Source organism: Octopus bimaculoides, chromosome 12, assembly GCF_001194135.2.
Source record: "Octopus bimaculoides isolate UCB-OBI-ISO-001 chromosome 12, ASM119413v2, whole genome shotgun sequence".
Lineage (NCBI taxonomy): Eukaryota > Metazoa > Mollusca > Cephalopoda > Octopoda > Octopodidae > Octopus > Octopus bimaculoides.
This window is the reverse complement of record NC_068992.1, coordinates 64,361,567-64,379,920: the sequence shown is the minus strand read 5'-3', so window position 1 is coordinate 64,379,920 and position 18,354 is coordinate 64,361,567. Positions and strand designations below refer to the sequence as shown.

The 18,354-nt window shown below is 37.7% G+C and overlaps 1 protein-coding gene across 7 annotated transcripts in view; it reads right to left on the bottom strand.

Moving 5' to 3' along the window:
- LOC106884491 (chloride channel protein 2) overlaps positions 1 to 18,354 on the bottom strand; it is a 154,668-nt gene that overhangs the window by 74,049 nt on the left and 62,265 nt on the right. For all 7 annotated transcript variants that reach the window (XM_052972228.1, XM_052972230.1, XM_014935906.2 and 4 more), the window contains exons 2-3: positions 12,654 to 12,786; positions 3,919 to 4,050 (exon numbers count right to left, since the gene is read on the bottom strand). In XM_052972228.1, the coding sequence (XP_052828188.1) occupies positions 3,919 to 4,050; positions 12,654 to 12,786 (265 nt within the window). The remainder of the gene's footprint in view (positions 1 to 3,918; positions 4,051 to 12,653; positions 12,787 to 18,354) is intronic.

Sequence of the window (18,354 nt, the reverse complement as noted above, 5' to 3'; positions counted from 1 at the left end):
ACTAGGCTTACAAAGAATAAGTCCCGGGGTTGATTTGCTCGACTAAAGGCGGTGCTCCAGCATGGCCACAGTCAAATGACTGAAACAAGTAAAAGAGTAAAAGGGAATATATATATATATATATATATATATATATATATGGGAGAATTTACGAAAAGACAACAACAGACGAGGACAGGTGGTGTAAACAACAAAAGGATGTATTAGTTTAACGCTCGGGAATAGAGAAAGTCTTTAACGTTTCATATATATATATATATACACACATACAAATTTTAATATGAGGAGATGGATTCTAGAGACTTTACTACAGTTGTTTCAAAGCATCATTATCAGTTGTTAATTGCTGAATGTTATATAAATTATACGTAATACTGCATTAATATGGTTCAACAGTAACTGCATACATGTGCATCCTTGGGTGACCAAATTTGTACGACAAGCTTCTTTCAGTTTTAGCTGACTAAATCCAATCACAAGGCTTTGAACTGCCTAGAGTTATAGTAGAAGACACTTGCCCATGGCATCATGCAATGGAAGTGAACCCAGAAGTGAGAGAAAGAGAGAGAGGGGGGGAGGGAAGGAAAAGGGAGAGGAGAGACAGAGATTGAGACCCCCTATTTGATGAAGAATATTGCAAGTTTCCCAACATGCAATAATTTTAAGCATTAAATGTTTTCACCTTCTTAAATGAAAGGGCATGAAAGACTAACCCCAATTTGACCATATCTAGTGCCCTTCCCCAGAGAATTCCATAGTTTTCATTGATAGGTATTACATGGAACTTTATGAAGATAATTCTATAATGAAAAAATAATTATTTCAAAAGCAAAAGTTGTTTCCATGGTCTTATATGATCAGGGAAACATTTCCCATTTTTTTTATATTCGTTTTGGGTGTACAAAGACCTCTCTAATCCAACCCACTTCCAAAAACGTTTGCCAAACCCTGGATTTACCAAGTTACTCCACCTGCTAGAAACAGCACTCAAATCTTCCTCAAATCAACATCATATTATCTTGAAAAGTAGAGGGCCAAGGACAGCTTCATAAAGAAGGGCCAAGCTCTAATTGTGGAGGGAACCTGTGGAAGGGGTAATCCCAGGAAGATGTGGGACAAAGTGGTGAGGAAGGATCTTTGGACTGAGGAAATGACTAGGGACCAGGAGATGTGGTGATTTGCTGTACTTGATAAAACATGTCAAACTAAGTAAAATCGCTGTCTTCCACATATGCAGGTTGTCCCTTCAGGTGCTAGTGTCACATAACAAGCACTTGTGCCAGTGCTGCATAAATGCACTTGTGCCAGTGGGACATAAAAAGCACCCAGCATACTCTGTGAAATGGTTGGCATTAGGTAGGGCATCAAGCCACAGATACCATGCCACAACAGACAACTGGAGCCTGGACAGCTGCCCGGCTGCCCAGCTCTATGTCAAACCATCCAACCCATGCCAGCATGGAAAATAGATGTTAAACGATGATGATGATGGTGATGATTGATACGCACTTTACAAGAAAAAGATGGACGGGATGGTCTTGGTTGGAAGGTATTTTATCATAAATTCTCTTGATCAGGACTAAGCTGAGACTAAGCAACAACAACAATAACATCATATATTGTTCCCCATGCAAGGTACATTTAAATGATTTCCCCTTCAGTGTTTTCTCCACACCCCATTTAATCCCCAAGCATTCGGATTAATCTGTTAAATGTAATCCTTATTTATTCACATTGTTTGGAATCAATCATGCATTATCTTTTAGCTTCAAGACTTTGATGATGTAATTGTCGATTTTTAGAATGACATTATAAGGCATGTGTAAGAGGCTGGATCTGGTCACTTTGGATATAAAACAGGTAGAACATATGGACCGGATATGGCTGGCTTAAATGCTAAAGGGTGAAAGTTTACAGTTCAGCACAGTAAACTAACAAACCATTCAGTGTTCCCACAGTCTACAGCTATAAATTATGAACTCAACCTCCCCATTGAACCTGTTTATGTCCACACTTCAAATACCATCTAGATTGATTCTGCTTTGTACTTTTATATCTCTGGAGCCAATAAAAGAATGCAGCACAGTTGTCAAATGTCAGAAACAGCAGGATACTTAAAATGCTCTGCTCCCCTCAATCCCTTACTTGAAAAACAATTAAGGGTTAGCAACAAGGAGGGCATTCAGTTATAAGACAATGCCTCAGTAATGTATTCATCTAATCCATGTTAGTATGGATAAACAGATGTAAAACAAACAGATGTCCTTGGTTCAAATCCTGACAAATTGCTATGTGATTAAGCAAATCATTTTGCACCCACTTAGTTCAATGTAACCTTCTTTACTGAAGGTAGTAATGCCTGCTTCAAGGTAGATTTAACTGTTATTTCTTGCAAGCTGTGTGACTACTTAGAGGTTTTTACATTCCATTCAATGTCATGTTAGGTATTGTAGTTATTTTCTAACAACAGATGAGTAAACAACTCTTAGCTTCCACATCTGAAGTTCAATGCCAGAAGTTGTGGCCTTGACAAGCAGTTTCAATACAGCCATGCAATGTACTTTTTAAGCACCACAGTCAGTCTGCCAAAAGTTCTAATGCACTCACTTTGCACTTGATAAACTCAGGGGAAAACTTAAAACTAATTAAAGTCTTCGTTGTGTATAGGAAAGATTAGTAATAAGCATAAATGGTTTATACAATTTTGAAGATGTGAATTACATCCAAACAGATCACTGGAAAACACAACATGTTCACTAAGTGTAAAGAGTATCTTAACTCCCCTGTTTTATTTGTTCCAGTCATTGGACTGTGACCATGCTGGGGCACTGCCTTGATGTATCCAGTCAAACAAATCAACTCCAGAACTTATTTTATTTCAAGCCTGTTACCCTATTACTGCTCTCTTTGGCTGAACCACTAAGTTACAGGAATTATAAACAAACCAACACCAGGCACAAATATAGATATATACATTATACACACTCATACATATATATATATATACACACGAATACACAAGTACACACAGACACTTACACACACATATATATATCAGGCTTCTTTCAGTTTCTGTCTACCAAATCCACTCGCTGGGCTTAGTTGAAAATATTTGCCCAAGGTGCCATACAGAGGGACTGAACCTGAAACCATGTGGTCGGGAAACAAAGTGGTTAGAACTTTGTTCTAACCTCACAGTGCTAACCACACAGCCACAAGGAGTTGGTTATATTTAACGCATCAGGCTTTATAACTACATAAAAGGCACTGACATTAAAAATATTAAAATAATGTGGAAGCCTCTACATGGTTACTCAACTTGCTAGAAATAGCAACCAAATCTCCCTCATATCACACAAAACTATTCTAAAATCAGAATAAAAAACAATGATATATGATACAGGCATGACTGTATGGTTAAGAAGCTAACTTTGCAAACATGCAGTTTCAAGTTCAATCTCACTGCATGGTATCTTGGGATAAGCAACAATAAAATCAATAAAAAAAAACTTGATGAATCGATTGTTAACAGGGGTGACTGAATCTATCTCACTCTTTCAGTAACCACTCTCACAGCACCTTGACCGGGGTTTGCCGTCCTCCCTCCTCAAGCCAACCCTCCCAATCTCCTCTTCCACTTGTCCCCTCCACGTTTTCCACATAAAAAAAAGTAGAAATATAAAAATCAAAAAGAGAAAGAAAAAAAGAAAAGGAAAATCAAAAAGAGAAAGAAAAAAAGAAAAGGAAAATCAAGAGCAAGACAAAAAAACAATGATAAAAAATATGCACAAAACAAACTAAGGATGATTTAAGGTTCTATTGAAGATGAATCTTCCTCAATATTATTTGACAATGACAACATAAATATTGATGTATTTCTTAAAGGCAAAAGGTTGAAAACAGTAAACACAGGCTCACCTTCCTGGCATTTTTCAATGACGTAATCCATTGTAAAACTCATCAAGGCCATTATAATTCCTAATAAAGCTAAGAACACCCAATCTTCTCCAATTTTGTGAAAAATAATGTCTCGAAGTCGGATACATTGTTCTGAAAATAAATAGGGAATATACACATAGTAAATATATTGTGTATTTGTATATACATATATATACACATACATACAGGAAGTAAATAGACAAATTTAATTTTCAAAATTTCTGATCTAAGCGTCTCAATATGTTTCCAGCAGTGTAGAATTTTCAATGTAATTATTCTTTTTCATTCCAGGTGCCATTATATTAAACATTTGCGAAGAGTAACCATGCCACGCACAAAAAATTCAGCAGAACTGTCAGATTTTCAAAGAGGTCGTATTGTTGGGCAATCTGAGGGTGGTCTTAGCCAGCGAAAAATTGCTGAAAATCTTCAAATTCCTCTTGCTACTGTTAATAGAATTATAGTGCAATTCAAAAGCCATGGAAAAGAATCAACAGATTCTCGTCCTGGCTGACCTGAGCCCTCAGAAAGGAAGCTTCACAGTTTGAAGAGAATTGTGGACAACGAACCCCGTTCGAAAGCTTCTGGCATTGCAAAAGAGTTAGAAGTTAGTCCAAGAATGTGTGTTACATATCTGCATAAGCTTGGGTATTATGGACGAGCAACTAGAAGAAAACCTCTCCTTCAACCAATTAATATCAAATAAAAGATTTTGAAAATTAAAGGTGTTTATTTACTTCCTGCATGTCTGTGTATATATATCTATTCATAAAAAGCACCCATGCCAGGGCTGCATAAACACACCTGTCACAGTGATATGTAAAGAGCATCCAGTACACTCTGTTAAGTGATTGGTGTTAGGAAGGGCAACCATCCATAGAAACCGTATCACAACAGACAGTTGGAGTCTGGACAGCTCCCTGCTAGCCAACTCCATGTCAAACCATCCAACCCATGCCAGTATGGAAAACAGGCGTTAATGATGATGATGATGATGATGATGATGATGTAGTCCCAGAATATGGAATGGCACTGCCATTAGCTACCAAGAAATCTTCAACTATCTGAGACAGAAAGAGGATTCAGGAGTATTATTTTTGAAACGTAGAGTCTTGTGGTGGAGCTGTGCAATCATGCTGTACTACCATACTTTACCTGGTAAACAGAGAAGCAATTGTGCAAGTTATAATCACTCTCATCATCATCATCATCACCACCCATACCAACACACACACACACACACACACGTGTATGACTTTAAACTGCATCCAGCAGTGGAGTTTTGGTCCAGGAGTTCCAGAATGTGGAACTACCTTGTAGCCACTATTACACCCAGGCCTATTCTGACCCAGAGAAGTAGTACTTGTTAGGGTCTCAGCTATAAGCTAACTAGCACAAGGGAGCTGGGACAGAATTATTGAGGCTGGTGCCTGAGAGCACAGTAAGCCCCCAAGGAGTGAGGGAACCCTGGTCTTTGTTAAGGCATCCCCTTCTAAGAGAAAGCTAACTCAGACATAAAACACACTACTCTACTGAGCCGGATATCTTGCACTTCACTGGTCTCTGGGCACCTGGGCATTGCCAGTGAGAGTGGTTTCAATGTGGTGCAAGCCACACTTGGCTTTAAATTCGTGCACGAACATTGCTGATGTTACCTGTCAGCAGTGGTCATGCCCATCTAGTGAATAGACACCCATCATTATAAGCTAGCTCCTGCAGAGGACTAATTGGGCCTGTAGCCCAAAACTAAGGAGAACAAAAATAATAAAGCATTTATTGGTACCCTGCCAATATGGTATTACTTTAAATTCAGTTTAAATCAAAAACTCGTAAATCTACAAATTTTTGGAATTATTTAAAAATTTTAATTTTCAACTGTCAGTATATAACAAATCCTCGTCCAGACCTGATCCCAATGCTGGATGTTCAAGAACCAAATGAAGGGCAGATTTTCAATCTCGGGATCATCCTGATTCCAAAAACATAATATGCCTATGTAGAGCAAATGTAGACTGAGATACAAGGGTTCCAGATGGACAGACAGAATTTCGTGTTTATTATTATTATTATTATTATTATTATGAGAGAGAGAGAGAGAGAGAGAGAGAGAGAGAGACGCACACACACATATATATATATATATATATATAGGCTAGGTTTCTCTCAGTTTCCACCTACCAAATCCACTTGTAAGGCTTTGATTGGCCAGGGGCTATAGTAGAAGACACTGCCCAAAATGCCACACTGCGGGACAGAACCTAATACCACATGGTTGCAAAGAAAGCCTCTCCACAACACAGCAAAGTGTGTGCCGACATGAAGACAAGAGACTGTTATAGTCATAACGTCGGCTTTGTTGTAAATGTAAACATTCAATGAAATCCATCACCAAATAGTAATTAACAATTTATAACCTAATTAACAATTTACAACCTAATGCAAATTGATTTCTTAATACACAGAATAGTGCAAGGTGTGTGCTTCTATGAATGCATCTGTGTATTTTTAAGTATGTGTCTGTATATATTTCTATGTATGTGTCTGTGTGTAGGTCTTTCCGTGTATGCATCTGTGCATGAGTGTTTCTATGCATGCTACACGTGTCTTTATGCATGTGTCTACATATTTTTCTATGTTTGCATGTATGAGCATGCATGTACTTTTATGTACACACCTGTTTGTGTATCTATGCATATGTCTGTGTGTCTATACATGCACCCATCTGTTTTTATACATGTCTGTGTGTTCCTATGTATATGTATGTGTGTGCTTCTATGCATGCATGTGTGCATATTTTCAAAGTTTATATGCTTGTATGTTTATAAAGTTCTTGGTGTGTTGGGCTGTTTATGTAGAAAATACAACTGTATGTATATAGATATATATATATATATATATATATATATATATAATGTGTATGCTCCCTTTACATCTGGCATGGCTACATGGTGAAGAACTTTGTCTCCTAACCACATGGCTTTCTGGTTCAGTCCCACCGTGTGGCATTTCAGTGAAGTGTCTTCTATTATAGCTCTGAACCAACCAAAGCCTTGTGAGTGGATTTGATAGAAGGAAACTAAAAGAAGCTCATTATGTGTATGTGTGTGGTGGGGGTGTACTCTCTCCTTGCCTTGGAATCATGTAATAGCTGTAAGCAAGTGCCCTTTGCTTCAGACATGAAAACATGTTATGTCTTGGTAAAATGTTACCTTATTTGGGAACAAGTCAGAGTTGACAAAAAGAAGGGCAGCCAGCCGTACAAAAAAAATCTGCCCAAACAAATTCCATCCAGCCCATACAGGCATGGAAAAGTGGATGTTAAAACAATGGCCATCATCATCATCATGACTTATATAGCAATCGATTCAGATGACATTGCAGGAGGACCTTGTATATGCTACTCTACCCAATAACTCATTCTATTTCTTCCTCCTCCTCCTCCTAGCATTCATGCTCCCCCCCCCACACACACACACACACATGCACACACACAAATGAAACCAACCCACAAAGTAAAACCTCATTTCTCAGTTGCATCCTCTACCCTGAGGAGTCTGCAATCAACTATTGCTGTTCTCCAGATGAAACCTCTTGCAAGACCTAAGTAACCTTTCAACTATAACCCAATCTGCCTCTAAATGCATTGAGTACTTTTTTTGAGGGAAGGGGGGGGTTATGGTAGGAGGTATAGGGGTTAGAGTTTTTGTTTTTTTGTTTTGATTTTTTTGTTTGTTTTTGCACACTCCTCAGTCATATGATCAACATTACTTGTACCACACATACCTATACACATGTGTGCATGTAAGCATATAATATACATACATCTATACTCACATACATTCACATACACTCAACATATGTACTCAAAAAATTACCTACTACACACACACACACACCCCTATCTGTTTCTACCTAATCACACCTTTAAAACACAACATCAACAAGCTACAACAAAAGGACGTGACTACTATTGTCTAATCTAAAAACATTAGGAAATCAGTTAGCAATTAGATAATTATTCGCAACACTCACTCGGCTCGTGATTCTGCATTATACCATGGTAAAAGACAAATAATGCAGAGCTCCTCAGCAGATGCACACCATTCTAGGTTCTGTATCGTTGCACATGCTTGCATGTGCAGCAATGCAGTGATAGATTTTGTGACATTACTTCACAGAATTTATCCACAGCTCCAGCGAACACACAGACGAAATCCAAAAGATGTATTTCACAATGAAGTGACATTGAGGAAGTGCAATGTTAAATCCTTATTACTAATATTGATTACGTATGTAATGTGGTAGATTATCTGATGATGAAGGCAGAATACTCCTCATTATCTCATAGCTAACTATTAACATCCGTTACCAAAGCAATGTAATTCATGCGTTAAACAAGAACTTACAAAAAAATATGAAAAAAAAAAAAGAGAGATTATGTTGCTGCAGGCCATTTAGTCTATTGGATGTTAAGTTCAGGACTTAGATTACGATAAACAATAGAAAACAGCAACAAACCAAACCACAAAAACAAGCTACAAACAAACAAATTAAGACTGAAGTCGAAAAAAGATAATCATCATCATCACCATTATCATCATTTTAATGTCTTTTTTGGCTGACTTGCAATGGATCAAACAAGGTATACTGAACACATTCCAGGAATGATGCTGAAGATCAAGATAGTAAGAACCCTGTACAAAGGTAAGCAAAACAAATCAAGAAATGCTTTACACGGTAGCAGAGTTAATAGGGGAACGACTTCGCCAACCCCCTCCCCACCAAGCACATTTTTTCAAAATTGGCACCGTTTCAACAATTTTGCTTTTTAACTCTTAGATTATTTTGGGCAATAAAAGTTCAACATTTGCTTTCTTTTTTTGTTAATCGCATGGCCTCAGAAGAACTTTCTGGAGACATTACTTTATTTGACCAAACCTGCCGTATTTTTGAGCTGTCTGCTCAATCTCCTTTGATGTGTTGGTGGCCGTTGACATCTGAAGAACCAAAAAAATGACCTTAACATCATAATCTCTCAACACTGGACGATCCTGTGGAAATTCATGTTTTTCACATCACACCTACACCATTAGTTGCATGTTTCGTACATAATGACATCGTCACTGAAACATGAAATTAATGAGCGTACAATACTATTACGTATATTATAACTAATGAAATATTTTGCACAATATGGAAAATGAGTTAAAAGTTGTTTCGTATGCGTCCCAGAACCTTTTTTTTTTTTTATGTGCTTGATCCCTCTAACTTTAAAACTTGACTGCACGACTAGTTTTACATTTGCCTCAGAATGTGTATTGTTGTTGGCACTCCGTCGTAAGCGACGTCGAGGGTTCCAGTTGATCCGATCAAAGGAACAGCCTGCTCGTGTACACAAACACGTGTACCCTTAACGTAGTTCTCGGGGATATTCAGTGTGACACAGTGTGACAAGGCTGACCCTTTGAATTACAGGCACAACAGAAAGTAAGAGTGAGAGAAAGTTGTGGCGAAAGTGTACAGCAGGGTTTGCCACCATCCCCTGCCGGAGCATCGTGGAGCTTTAGGTGTCTTCACTCAATAAACACTCACGACGCCTGGTCCAGGAATCGAAACAGAGATCCCATGACCGCGAGTCCGCTGCCCTAACCACTGGACCATTGCGCCTCCTCAGAATGTGTATATACCACAGGCTAAAACCAATAAAAGGCTACTCAATCATGTTGGTAATGACCTTGATGCCACTCAGCCACAAAATTTGTTACAGCTTTGTAAATTTCAATGGCTAGGCAGATAACAAGTTTATTTTGCAATATGGTGCTATGTTTGATCCCAATCTAGGGAACCTTTGGCAAGTAACATCTTCTGTTACTCCAGATTGACCAAGGTCACATGAATGTAATTTAGTAGAAGGAAATTGTGCAAAAGCTCATTATATATATATATATATATATATATATACACACACACATATATAAGTATATATACATGTATATATTTATACACACACACACACACATACATATATACATACACACACACATATGTACATACATATATATATATATATATATATATATACACACACACATACATATATGCACACACATATACACATACACATATATATACACATATATTTATACACATATACATACAATGGGGGGAAATAGATATTCGTACATGTCAAAATTCTTTATTCTTTTAATTTCTAATGAACATAAATGGGATATACCAATACTATATTTGCATACACATGCATAAACTAATAATATGCAAAAGAAACTAATAAATTATAGTAACTAATGAATTTATATACAATTATAAATATTTAGGGGTGAAAATTTATGAGTTTCTATGCCACAAAATACTGTTAAAATAATTTTTATTTACTAGAACTTTCTTGTTTGTTCCAATAATCATATCAGTGGTCATTTTTAAGTGTCAAAACGCTATCTTCTTCATTCAGCACTGAGACAACATAAAGTAGTGCTGTAATAATGGCGAAAAGTAAAGAATTCACAAATTCAGTGAAAAACTTAATTATTGAACAGTGGAAAGCAGGTAAAAGTTACAGGAAAATATCAGAGACCCTTTGTATTCCATTTTCTACAATATCTTCATTTATTCAAAGATATAAAAAATCGGGAACTGTTGAAAACAGAATAAGATCCGGTGCACCACGCAAGATTTCCGCTAGATCTTTAACAAAAATGAAGTGAAGAATCGAAAAAAATGCAATGATCACCAGAAAAGAGTTGCAAGAAGATTTGTTAGCTTCAGGGACTAGTGTTACACTACGAACAATCAGCAATGAACTTCATAGGAATGAACTGAAGTCATGCTCTCCTAGAAAAACTCCACTGTTGACTAAAAGGCATAGAGATGCCCATTTAAAATTTGTTTATGAACATGAAGATAAATCTGATACATTCTGGGAAAATGTTCTATGGACAGACGAGTCGAAAATTGAATTGTTTGGACGAAATTCACATAGCTATGTTTGGAGGAAAGATGGTACCACCTATTTGCAGAAAAACACAATTCCTACTGTAAAGTTTGGAGGTGGCAACATCATTGTGTAGGGGTGTTTCTCTGCAAATGGCACTGGCAATTTATATGTGATAGATGGTAGAAAGAATACAGAGATGTACCAAAATATTTTGAACAATAATTTATGGGACTCTGTAGAAAAGCTCCAGCTTTGTGAAGGGTGAGTTTTACAACAAGATAACGACCCTAAGCACACGGTGAAGTCTACCAAAAATGGATTGTCAATCACAATATAAAATTATCAGAATGGCCAAGTCAGTCACCTGACTTGAACCCCATTGAAAATTTGTGGCGTTATTTGAAAATTAAAATTCATTCAAGAGCCCCAATGTGCATTCCAGATTTGAAGAAAATTTGTCAAGAAGAATGGGAAAAAATTCCTAAAGAAACATGAGAGTCATTGATTAAGAACGACAAGAAGAGATTGGTTGAAGTGAAACTGAATAATGGTTATGCTACGAAGTATTAAATCAGAATTATCAGTTATTTTTGTTCTGTACAAATACTTTTTTCACTACTAAATATTTATATTTATATATAAATTCATTAGTTACTATAATTTATTAGTTTCTTTTGCATATTCTTAGTTTATGTATGTGTATGCCCAGCCAAACTATCCAACCCATGCCAGCATGGACAACGGACATATGATGATGATGATGATGATAACATATACATGCACTAATAAAGATTAGGAATGAGAAACTCTGAGTATTGATTCACACAGGTTCAACTTAGTAAAATGTTATTCCATTCAAACAGTTCCAAGCACTCATTTTTTTTTACTTGATTTATACATTTATTCATCTATATATTTATTTATGTATTTTTATATTTATGCATTTATTTATTTGTTTATTTTTACTTAATTTCAATTCACACCACTGAAATAATACATGTGAGAGTGTAAGCATACAGTGTGTCCTTATCAATCACCACCACCAGTCACTCCTCACTCTACCCCCACCGCCTCATTTGCCAGTACAGCCAATAACCCTCACACATTCACTTTCCCATCCAGTGTCAACACATTACTACCACTCACTTCACCATCAGAAACACTAACACCAAACACTCTACCTTGACCCTTCATATATCAACATCACCTACCCCTCAATCTATAATTACTATTTCCACTTTCACCTTCTTCATCAACACCCCTACTCTGGAGTGCAACCATAACTTCAACCACCACGCCAACCTTAACACACACTACTTGCCATTGGTGTACTTTTCTTTTCTATACCTGTACAACCATCTTTCTACCTGGTTCCTTATATAACTACGTTCTGTCCCTGAACTGTTCCAAGGTGAAATAAAATACATTTTGTCAGATTCGCAGTTACAGATTAAATTTACTGACGCCCAGTTTTGTTTAGTCTAAGTGGTCTGACCATGTTCCTTTGAATACATCACCTCAAGTGTGTGTGTGTGTGTGTGTGTGTGTGTCTGTGTAATGAATAGAGAGAAGAGGTTTATGTTGATGTGCCTTGGAACACAGTAGAGACATACTTTGAACAAAATTTATTATCAGAGCACTGAATCACAGAACATCAGATCAAAGATCTGATGTTCTGTGATTCAGTGTTCTGATAATAATGCAAACCAAAATAAGTCAAAGACAATGTGTAGATGTATTTATATTTTAAAAAAATACAAACCCCAATATGCCCAGAAGCCAACTGCTGGTTTTGTTTGTCCCTCAGTTTCAAACAGTTGGTCTGGCTTAGATTTTAGTTGATTAGCTTGGTACTGCGCAAATGATCCCAAGTCTCTCGAATATTGACCACAAAGCTGAAAAAGAAGAAGGTTTATAACAATGAAGTGTAATAGGTGAAGCAGAGATCAAAGAGTGTGACATATTTTAATACAATACCAATGTGTGGGTGTGCGTGTGTGTATATAGTCATTGTATACAAATCCATAAGTCAAGAAAAATAGGCAGTCATACGTTTGTCAATAGAGTTGGTACAGTAATCAAAGTACGCAGTATTGTAGATCCATTACAGCTGATCTTACCAATCAGTTTTGCACCAGATATTGAATAACAAGATGGTTATCTAATGCATGTGCTCTTCAGTGATAGCAGGTATGAAACAAATATGGTGACTGCTCTTACTTTTCCATGCTTACATGGGTCAGACAGAACTATGTTCAAACGGAATTTCTATGGCTGGATGCCCTTCCCATTGCCACTCCCCACCCCCATTTGTATGTATTTATGTGTGTGTGTGTGTGTGTGTGTGTGTGTGTATGTATATATATATATATATATATATATATATATATATACAGGGTGACACCCACAAAAAAAAACAGAACCTATAAAACTTTTATCAAATCCTACAAAGAAGAACCGGCAGATTTCTTTAAATTTGCTGGACTTCAACTTCAGTCCGTGTATGATCATTCCCTTTGCAGAAAAGTCATATTCTTTTCAAAATTTGCTCCAAATGGCCTCCGTGACATTCGAGGCACCTTGCATACATTGCACAAAATTGTCAATTACTCGAACACATTCCTCTTTGTGGATTTCTCTGATTTCTGCAGTGATTGCAGCCTTAAGTTCATCAATCTCCTGAAATTGCTCTCTCAGCCAGGCTAGGGAGGCTCAGTTAGGCTAGAGAGTCATTTGGAACCACTATTCGTCTCGACCTGTTCCTCAGCGTTGTCCCAGCGATGCTCAAATCTTCCTCAGCATCAGCACTGCCTTAAAGTTAATAGTTTTATTCAAAGATCTGTGGGTTCTGTTTTTCTTGAGTCACCCTGTATATATATATATATATATATATATATATATATATATATATATATATATATATATATATATATATATATATATATAGCGAGAGAGAGAGAGAGAGAGAGCTACATTCAGTTAATTTTGAGGAAGAGAGTGAGTTTGTTTGCAAGAAAACACTGTAATTCAATACCAAAAAACACTAAACATATATTGCCAGAAGATTTAAATTAATTACCTTTCAAAACTTCTGAGTCAGTCTATAACAAGCAACACACAATGAATAAACCAGAACTTGTGACAGTGCTGCAGAGTGAGGCAGGGAGGACCGGTGAAGAGTAGGGGAGGGCAAGAGGGGGGAGGAGAGAAAAAAATACAAAGAAGACAAAGTGGTAAAGAAAATCTTTTTGTCACATTTCGTTTTCACAAAACCTACTTTAAATGACACAATAGTTTCCATTACATCTATAACGAGTGTATGTGTGTGGTTAAGAACCTTGCGTCCCAACCATGCAGCCTTGGGTTCAGTCCCACTGCACAGCACCTGGGGCATATATCTTCAATGATACCCCTGGGCTGACCAAAACCTTGAGAGAAGATTTGGTGGATAGAAACCAAAAGCAGCCCATCATATATATATGATGGGCTCCTTCCACTTTCTTTCTACCAAATCCTTACGCATGTGCACACACACACACACACGTTTGTGTGTGTCTTTGTATGTGTTTGTCCCCCACCACTGCTGGACAACTAGAGAGATGAAGGGGTAAGTAATGCCTGAATGGAGTTAGCATGAGATCAGATAGTTCTAAGGAGCAGAGGCCGTTATAGTATTGACAGAAAAAGCAGAGAGAGAAGACAGCAAATTTGTGGGTCAGGTGCTGGAGCATCACTATGAGTAACTTTCAGCTAAATTATGACGGAAAGTTTGACTGTCAATATGAACATTTGAAAATGAATCAAAGAACCAAGAGTTGTCTTAGCCAGGGTTGTTCAGGATTATTGTTATTGTTGTTGTTGTTGTCATTGTTGTTGCTGTCGTTGTTAGTATTATACAGGCAGCAAGCTGTCAGAATTGTTAGCATGCAGGGCAGAATTGTTAGCAGTGCTTGGAAGGAAGGTGTGTAGTGTGTGATTGTTGCATTGACCATGACAGAGAAAGTTGAATAGAGAATCTGCATAAAATTTTGCCAAAAGCTTGGCAATACCTGTTCAGAGGCCTATGCAAAGTTTTCAAAAAGTTTTCATCATTCTTCACACAACCAAGGAGATCTTGTGCAACTGAAACCCAAGTTTGGTCAGCTGAAAGCAGTTTTGGCACAAACTTGGCAGACATGCGTCTCATACCCAAATCTTCAGTGATGATGAACTGAACCAAACCAAACCGTAACTAATCTGCACATCCTCTGATAACTTATGGATGGTGATTCAACGATTTCCCCACACAGTTGCATGCACATCTGCGATGTTTTCCACAGTTCTGCTGGTTGCAGGTCTCCCAGAACATTCAACAATATCAATTTTCAGTCATCTTAGAAACATCTGAACCACTTGCACACTTGTGTGCAGCTAATGCACTCCTCTCCATACACTTTCTGCAACTTTGAATAGGCCTCTGAGTAGGTATCACCATGACAACTTCCTCTGTCATGGTCAATGTGACAATCACACGCTACACACCTTCCTTCCAAGTACTGCTGTAAACAGCATAAATGAGTTAGAATGTTAAAACTTAGTGCACATGCACAACAGAGTTCAAGATCAATCTGTGCCAAGCGGTTTCACTCTGCATGCTTTAGCTTCATTATTATAGCAACAGTTCAGATACTTATTGAGCAAACCTCGTATAAAGAATAGATTGATTGTTATGCGATAGGGTTTAAAGAAACGATAAATAAATATGAGCTGACAAACAAGTCGGGACAGAGGTAATGGCAATGGTTTAGATTCTGGTTACCAAGAACAGTTGTCAAAGCTGAAACATTCATTTTCAGAAACTACTAATTGATTAGCGCCAAAGGCCAATTCTGGTCAAGGTGATCATAAGGCACACCAGTTGTAACTAATCTGTCCTTTCTTTTCCAGAAATAGCATTTTTAAAGATATCATCAGCCATTGTGTTGTTCCATTTTTTTCATAGAGATTTGGCTGCTATTTCTAACAGGTTGTTGCAAGGCCATTTAGACCCCCCCCCCACTTCTATATCTCACTCGCTATTGATTGTTATTGTGGAGATGAGATCAAAACTAACGAGACAGCCTTAAGAGAAGCAGAAATAATACATTCCCATGGACATCCTACATCATACAATAAGGTCAGGCATGATGGTGCAGACTTCTGATCGAAGGTTTTCTACTTGTGATCATCTGGTCTTATTCTAATAAACACTGCACCTAAGATTGTGCTACAAAATGTGATATTTTTCATTTTTTAAGAAGGTAAGGTGTGGGTTGAGGGACAATTGGCTGCTATTCCTAGTGTGCTGAATGACCAAGTGAAAGCTCTCATACTGTTTGAATGTATGATGACACTGGAGTGGGAGGAGACAGGAGTGATAAAGTAGGAGTGAAGAATAAGGAGGAGTGAATTTTAGAGTAGGAGTGAAGAATAGGTAGGTGTGACAAAGTAGTTGTGAGAGTAGGTAGGAGTGATAAGTGGAAGTGAGAGGAGAGTTGTAGGATTATGAGTAAGAGTGAGAGGAGGTAGGAGAGAAGAGGAGTGAAAAGTAGGAGTGAGAGGAAGTTTTTTTTTCACAAAATCTTTTGCTGTTGTAAAGTCATTTCACAAAGTTATACAGGAAGACAGAAATGACAAAAAAAAAAAGAAATGAAAACACCGAGTTAACAACAACAACAATAAATTCAACATATTTTTTTCACAGAGTTAAAATGTTAAAAGCAAGACAAAAAGGAGCTTTGTCTCAATTTTGTTTTTCTTTCTCGTTTTAATTTTATCTTCACAGATTCTTGATATGCCATTTCCTGTGAAATTGTTCATCCTTTATTGGGTGACATTAGCCAAAAATATCAAAGAGAATAGATGCAACAGCAACAGATGAAATAGGTCAGTTGGTGAATGTTGTAAAATATATGTGCATTTATCATCAGATAAAACTGTTATGATGAGTGGACAACTTGTCACACACATTGTAAGTGTAATGTAACAAAAACTGTTTTCTCTAACTGCAACAGGCAGTTAAAAGCAATCATAATCACTCAATGGTTAAAAAGAAAATTAAATTTCAAATATTCAGTGCATTAAATGTGTAGGTGTTGGCAGGGCTGTGTGGTTAAGAAACTCATTTTTGCAACCGCATGATCTCAAGGGTAAGCCCATTGCGCAGTGCCTTGGGCAAGTATTTTCTACTATATCCCTAAGCTGTCCAATGCCATGTGAATGGATTTGAGAGATGGAAACTGAAAGTAGCCCATCAGGTGTATATACGTGTTTCCTTGTCTTGATTATTGTCTCATATCATAGTTGGAAGCGATCATCAGCATCATACAAGCTGTGTCGGATCCAATCAGCTATAAGCAACCATCAGCAACATACAAGCTGTGTAGGATCCAATCAGTTGTAAATAACCATCACCATCATACAAGCTGTGTCGGATCCAATCAGTTGTAAGCATTCTTGGAGTTTTAATATAGTGTATCGCAAAAATTCAATTTATCAAATTAACAGGTGTGTTATGGACAGAGAGACATTCTTCAAAGAACGAATCACATATACATATGAGATCTTTGTAGTTGACAGAGACAGAAAAAGAGAAGCAGAGTATGTAAAAGTGAGAGAGAGATGGAGAAAGGGAATGTTTGAGTGTGCACACAGGTGTGTGTGTTAGTTTGCATGTGTATGCAGCTACATACCTGCATGTGTGCAGCTGCATACCTGCATGTGTGCAGCTGCATACCTGCATGTGTATGCAGGTGCATGCCTGCATCATTATGTAGGGGCAGATGCATGCCTGCATCATTATGTGGGGGCAAGTGCATGTCCGTGTGTGTCGGCACATTTGTATCTGCATATGTGGGTGCAGGTGCATATCTGCTGGTGTAGCTGCATACCTGCCTGTGTAGGTGTGCAGGTGCATACTGCATGTGTAGGCACGTATCCGGGTGCAGGTGTGTGTGTGTGTGTGTGTGTGCTAGAATGTATGTTAAGTATGCTAGAACACTCAATAACATGTGCTGGAATGTGTTCATCAGTGCTAGAATGTATGTATGCATGTGTGGATGTGTGTGTCTAACAACACTCATAGGCAAACAGACACACACACAGATATCACAAAAGATATCTCCATTATCATCATCATCATCATCATCATCACTTAACCTCCCTATTCCAAGATGGAAAGGATCAGACAGTTGATAGGATCTAATAAACCAGAAGACTGTATTGAGCTCCAGTGTCCACTTGGGCATATTTCCTACAGCTGGGTGGCTTTCCTTAAGCCAACTACCTTAAGGCACACACTGGTGCTTTTTTCGTGGCACTGACACCATTTAAAGTAGACAAGTAACTTGTACAACAATACTCCTTGACAGAATGGGGGTGTAGTATAAGGGAGGTGGCTTCGTGACATGTCACACACACACACACACACACACACACACACACAC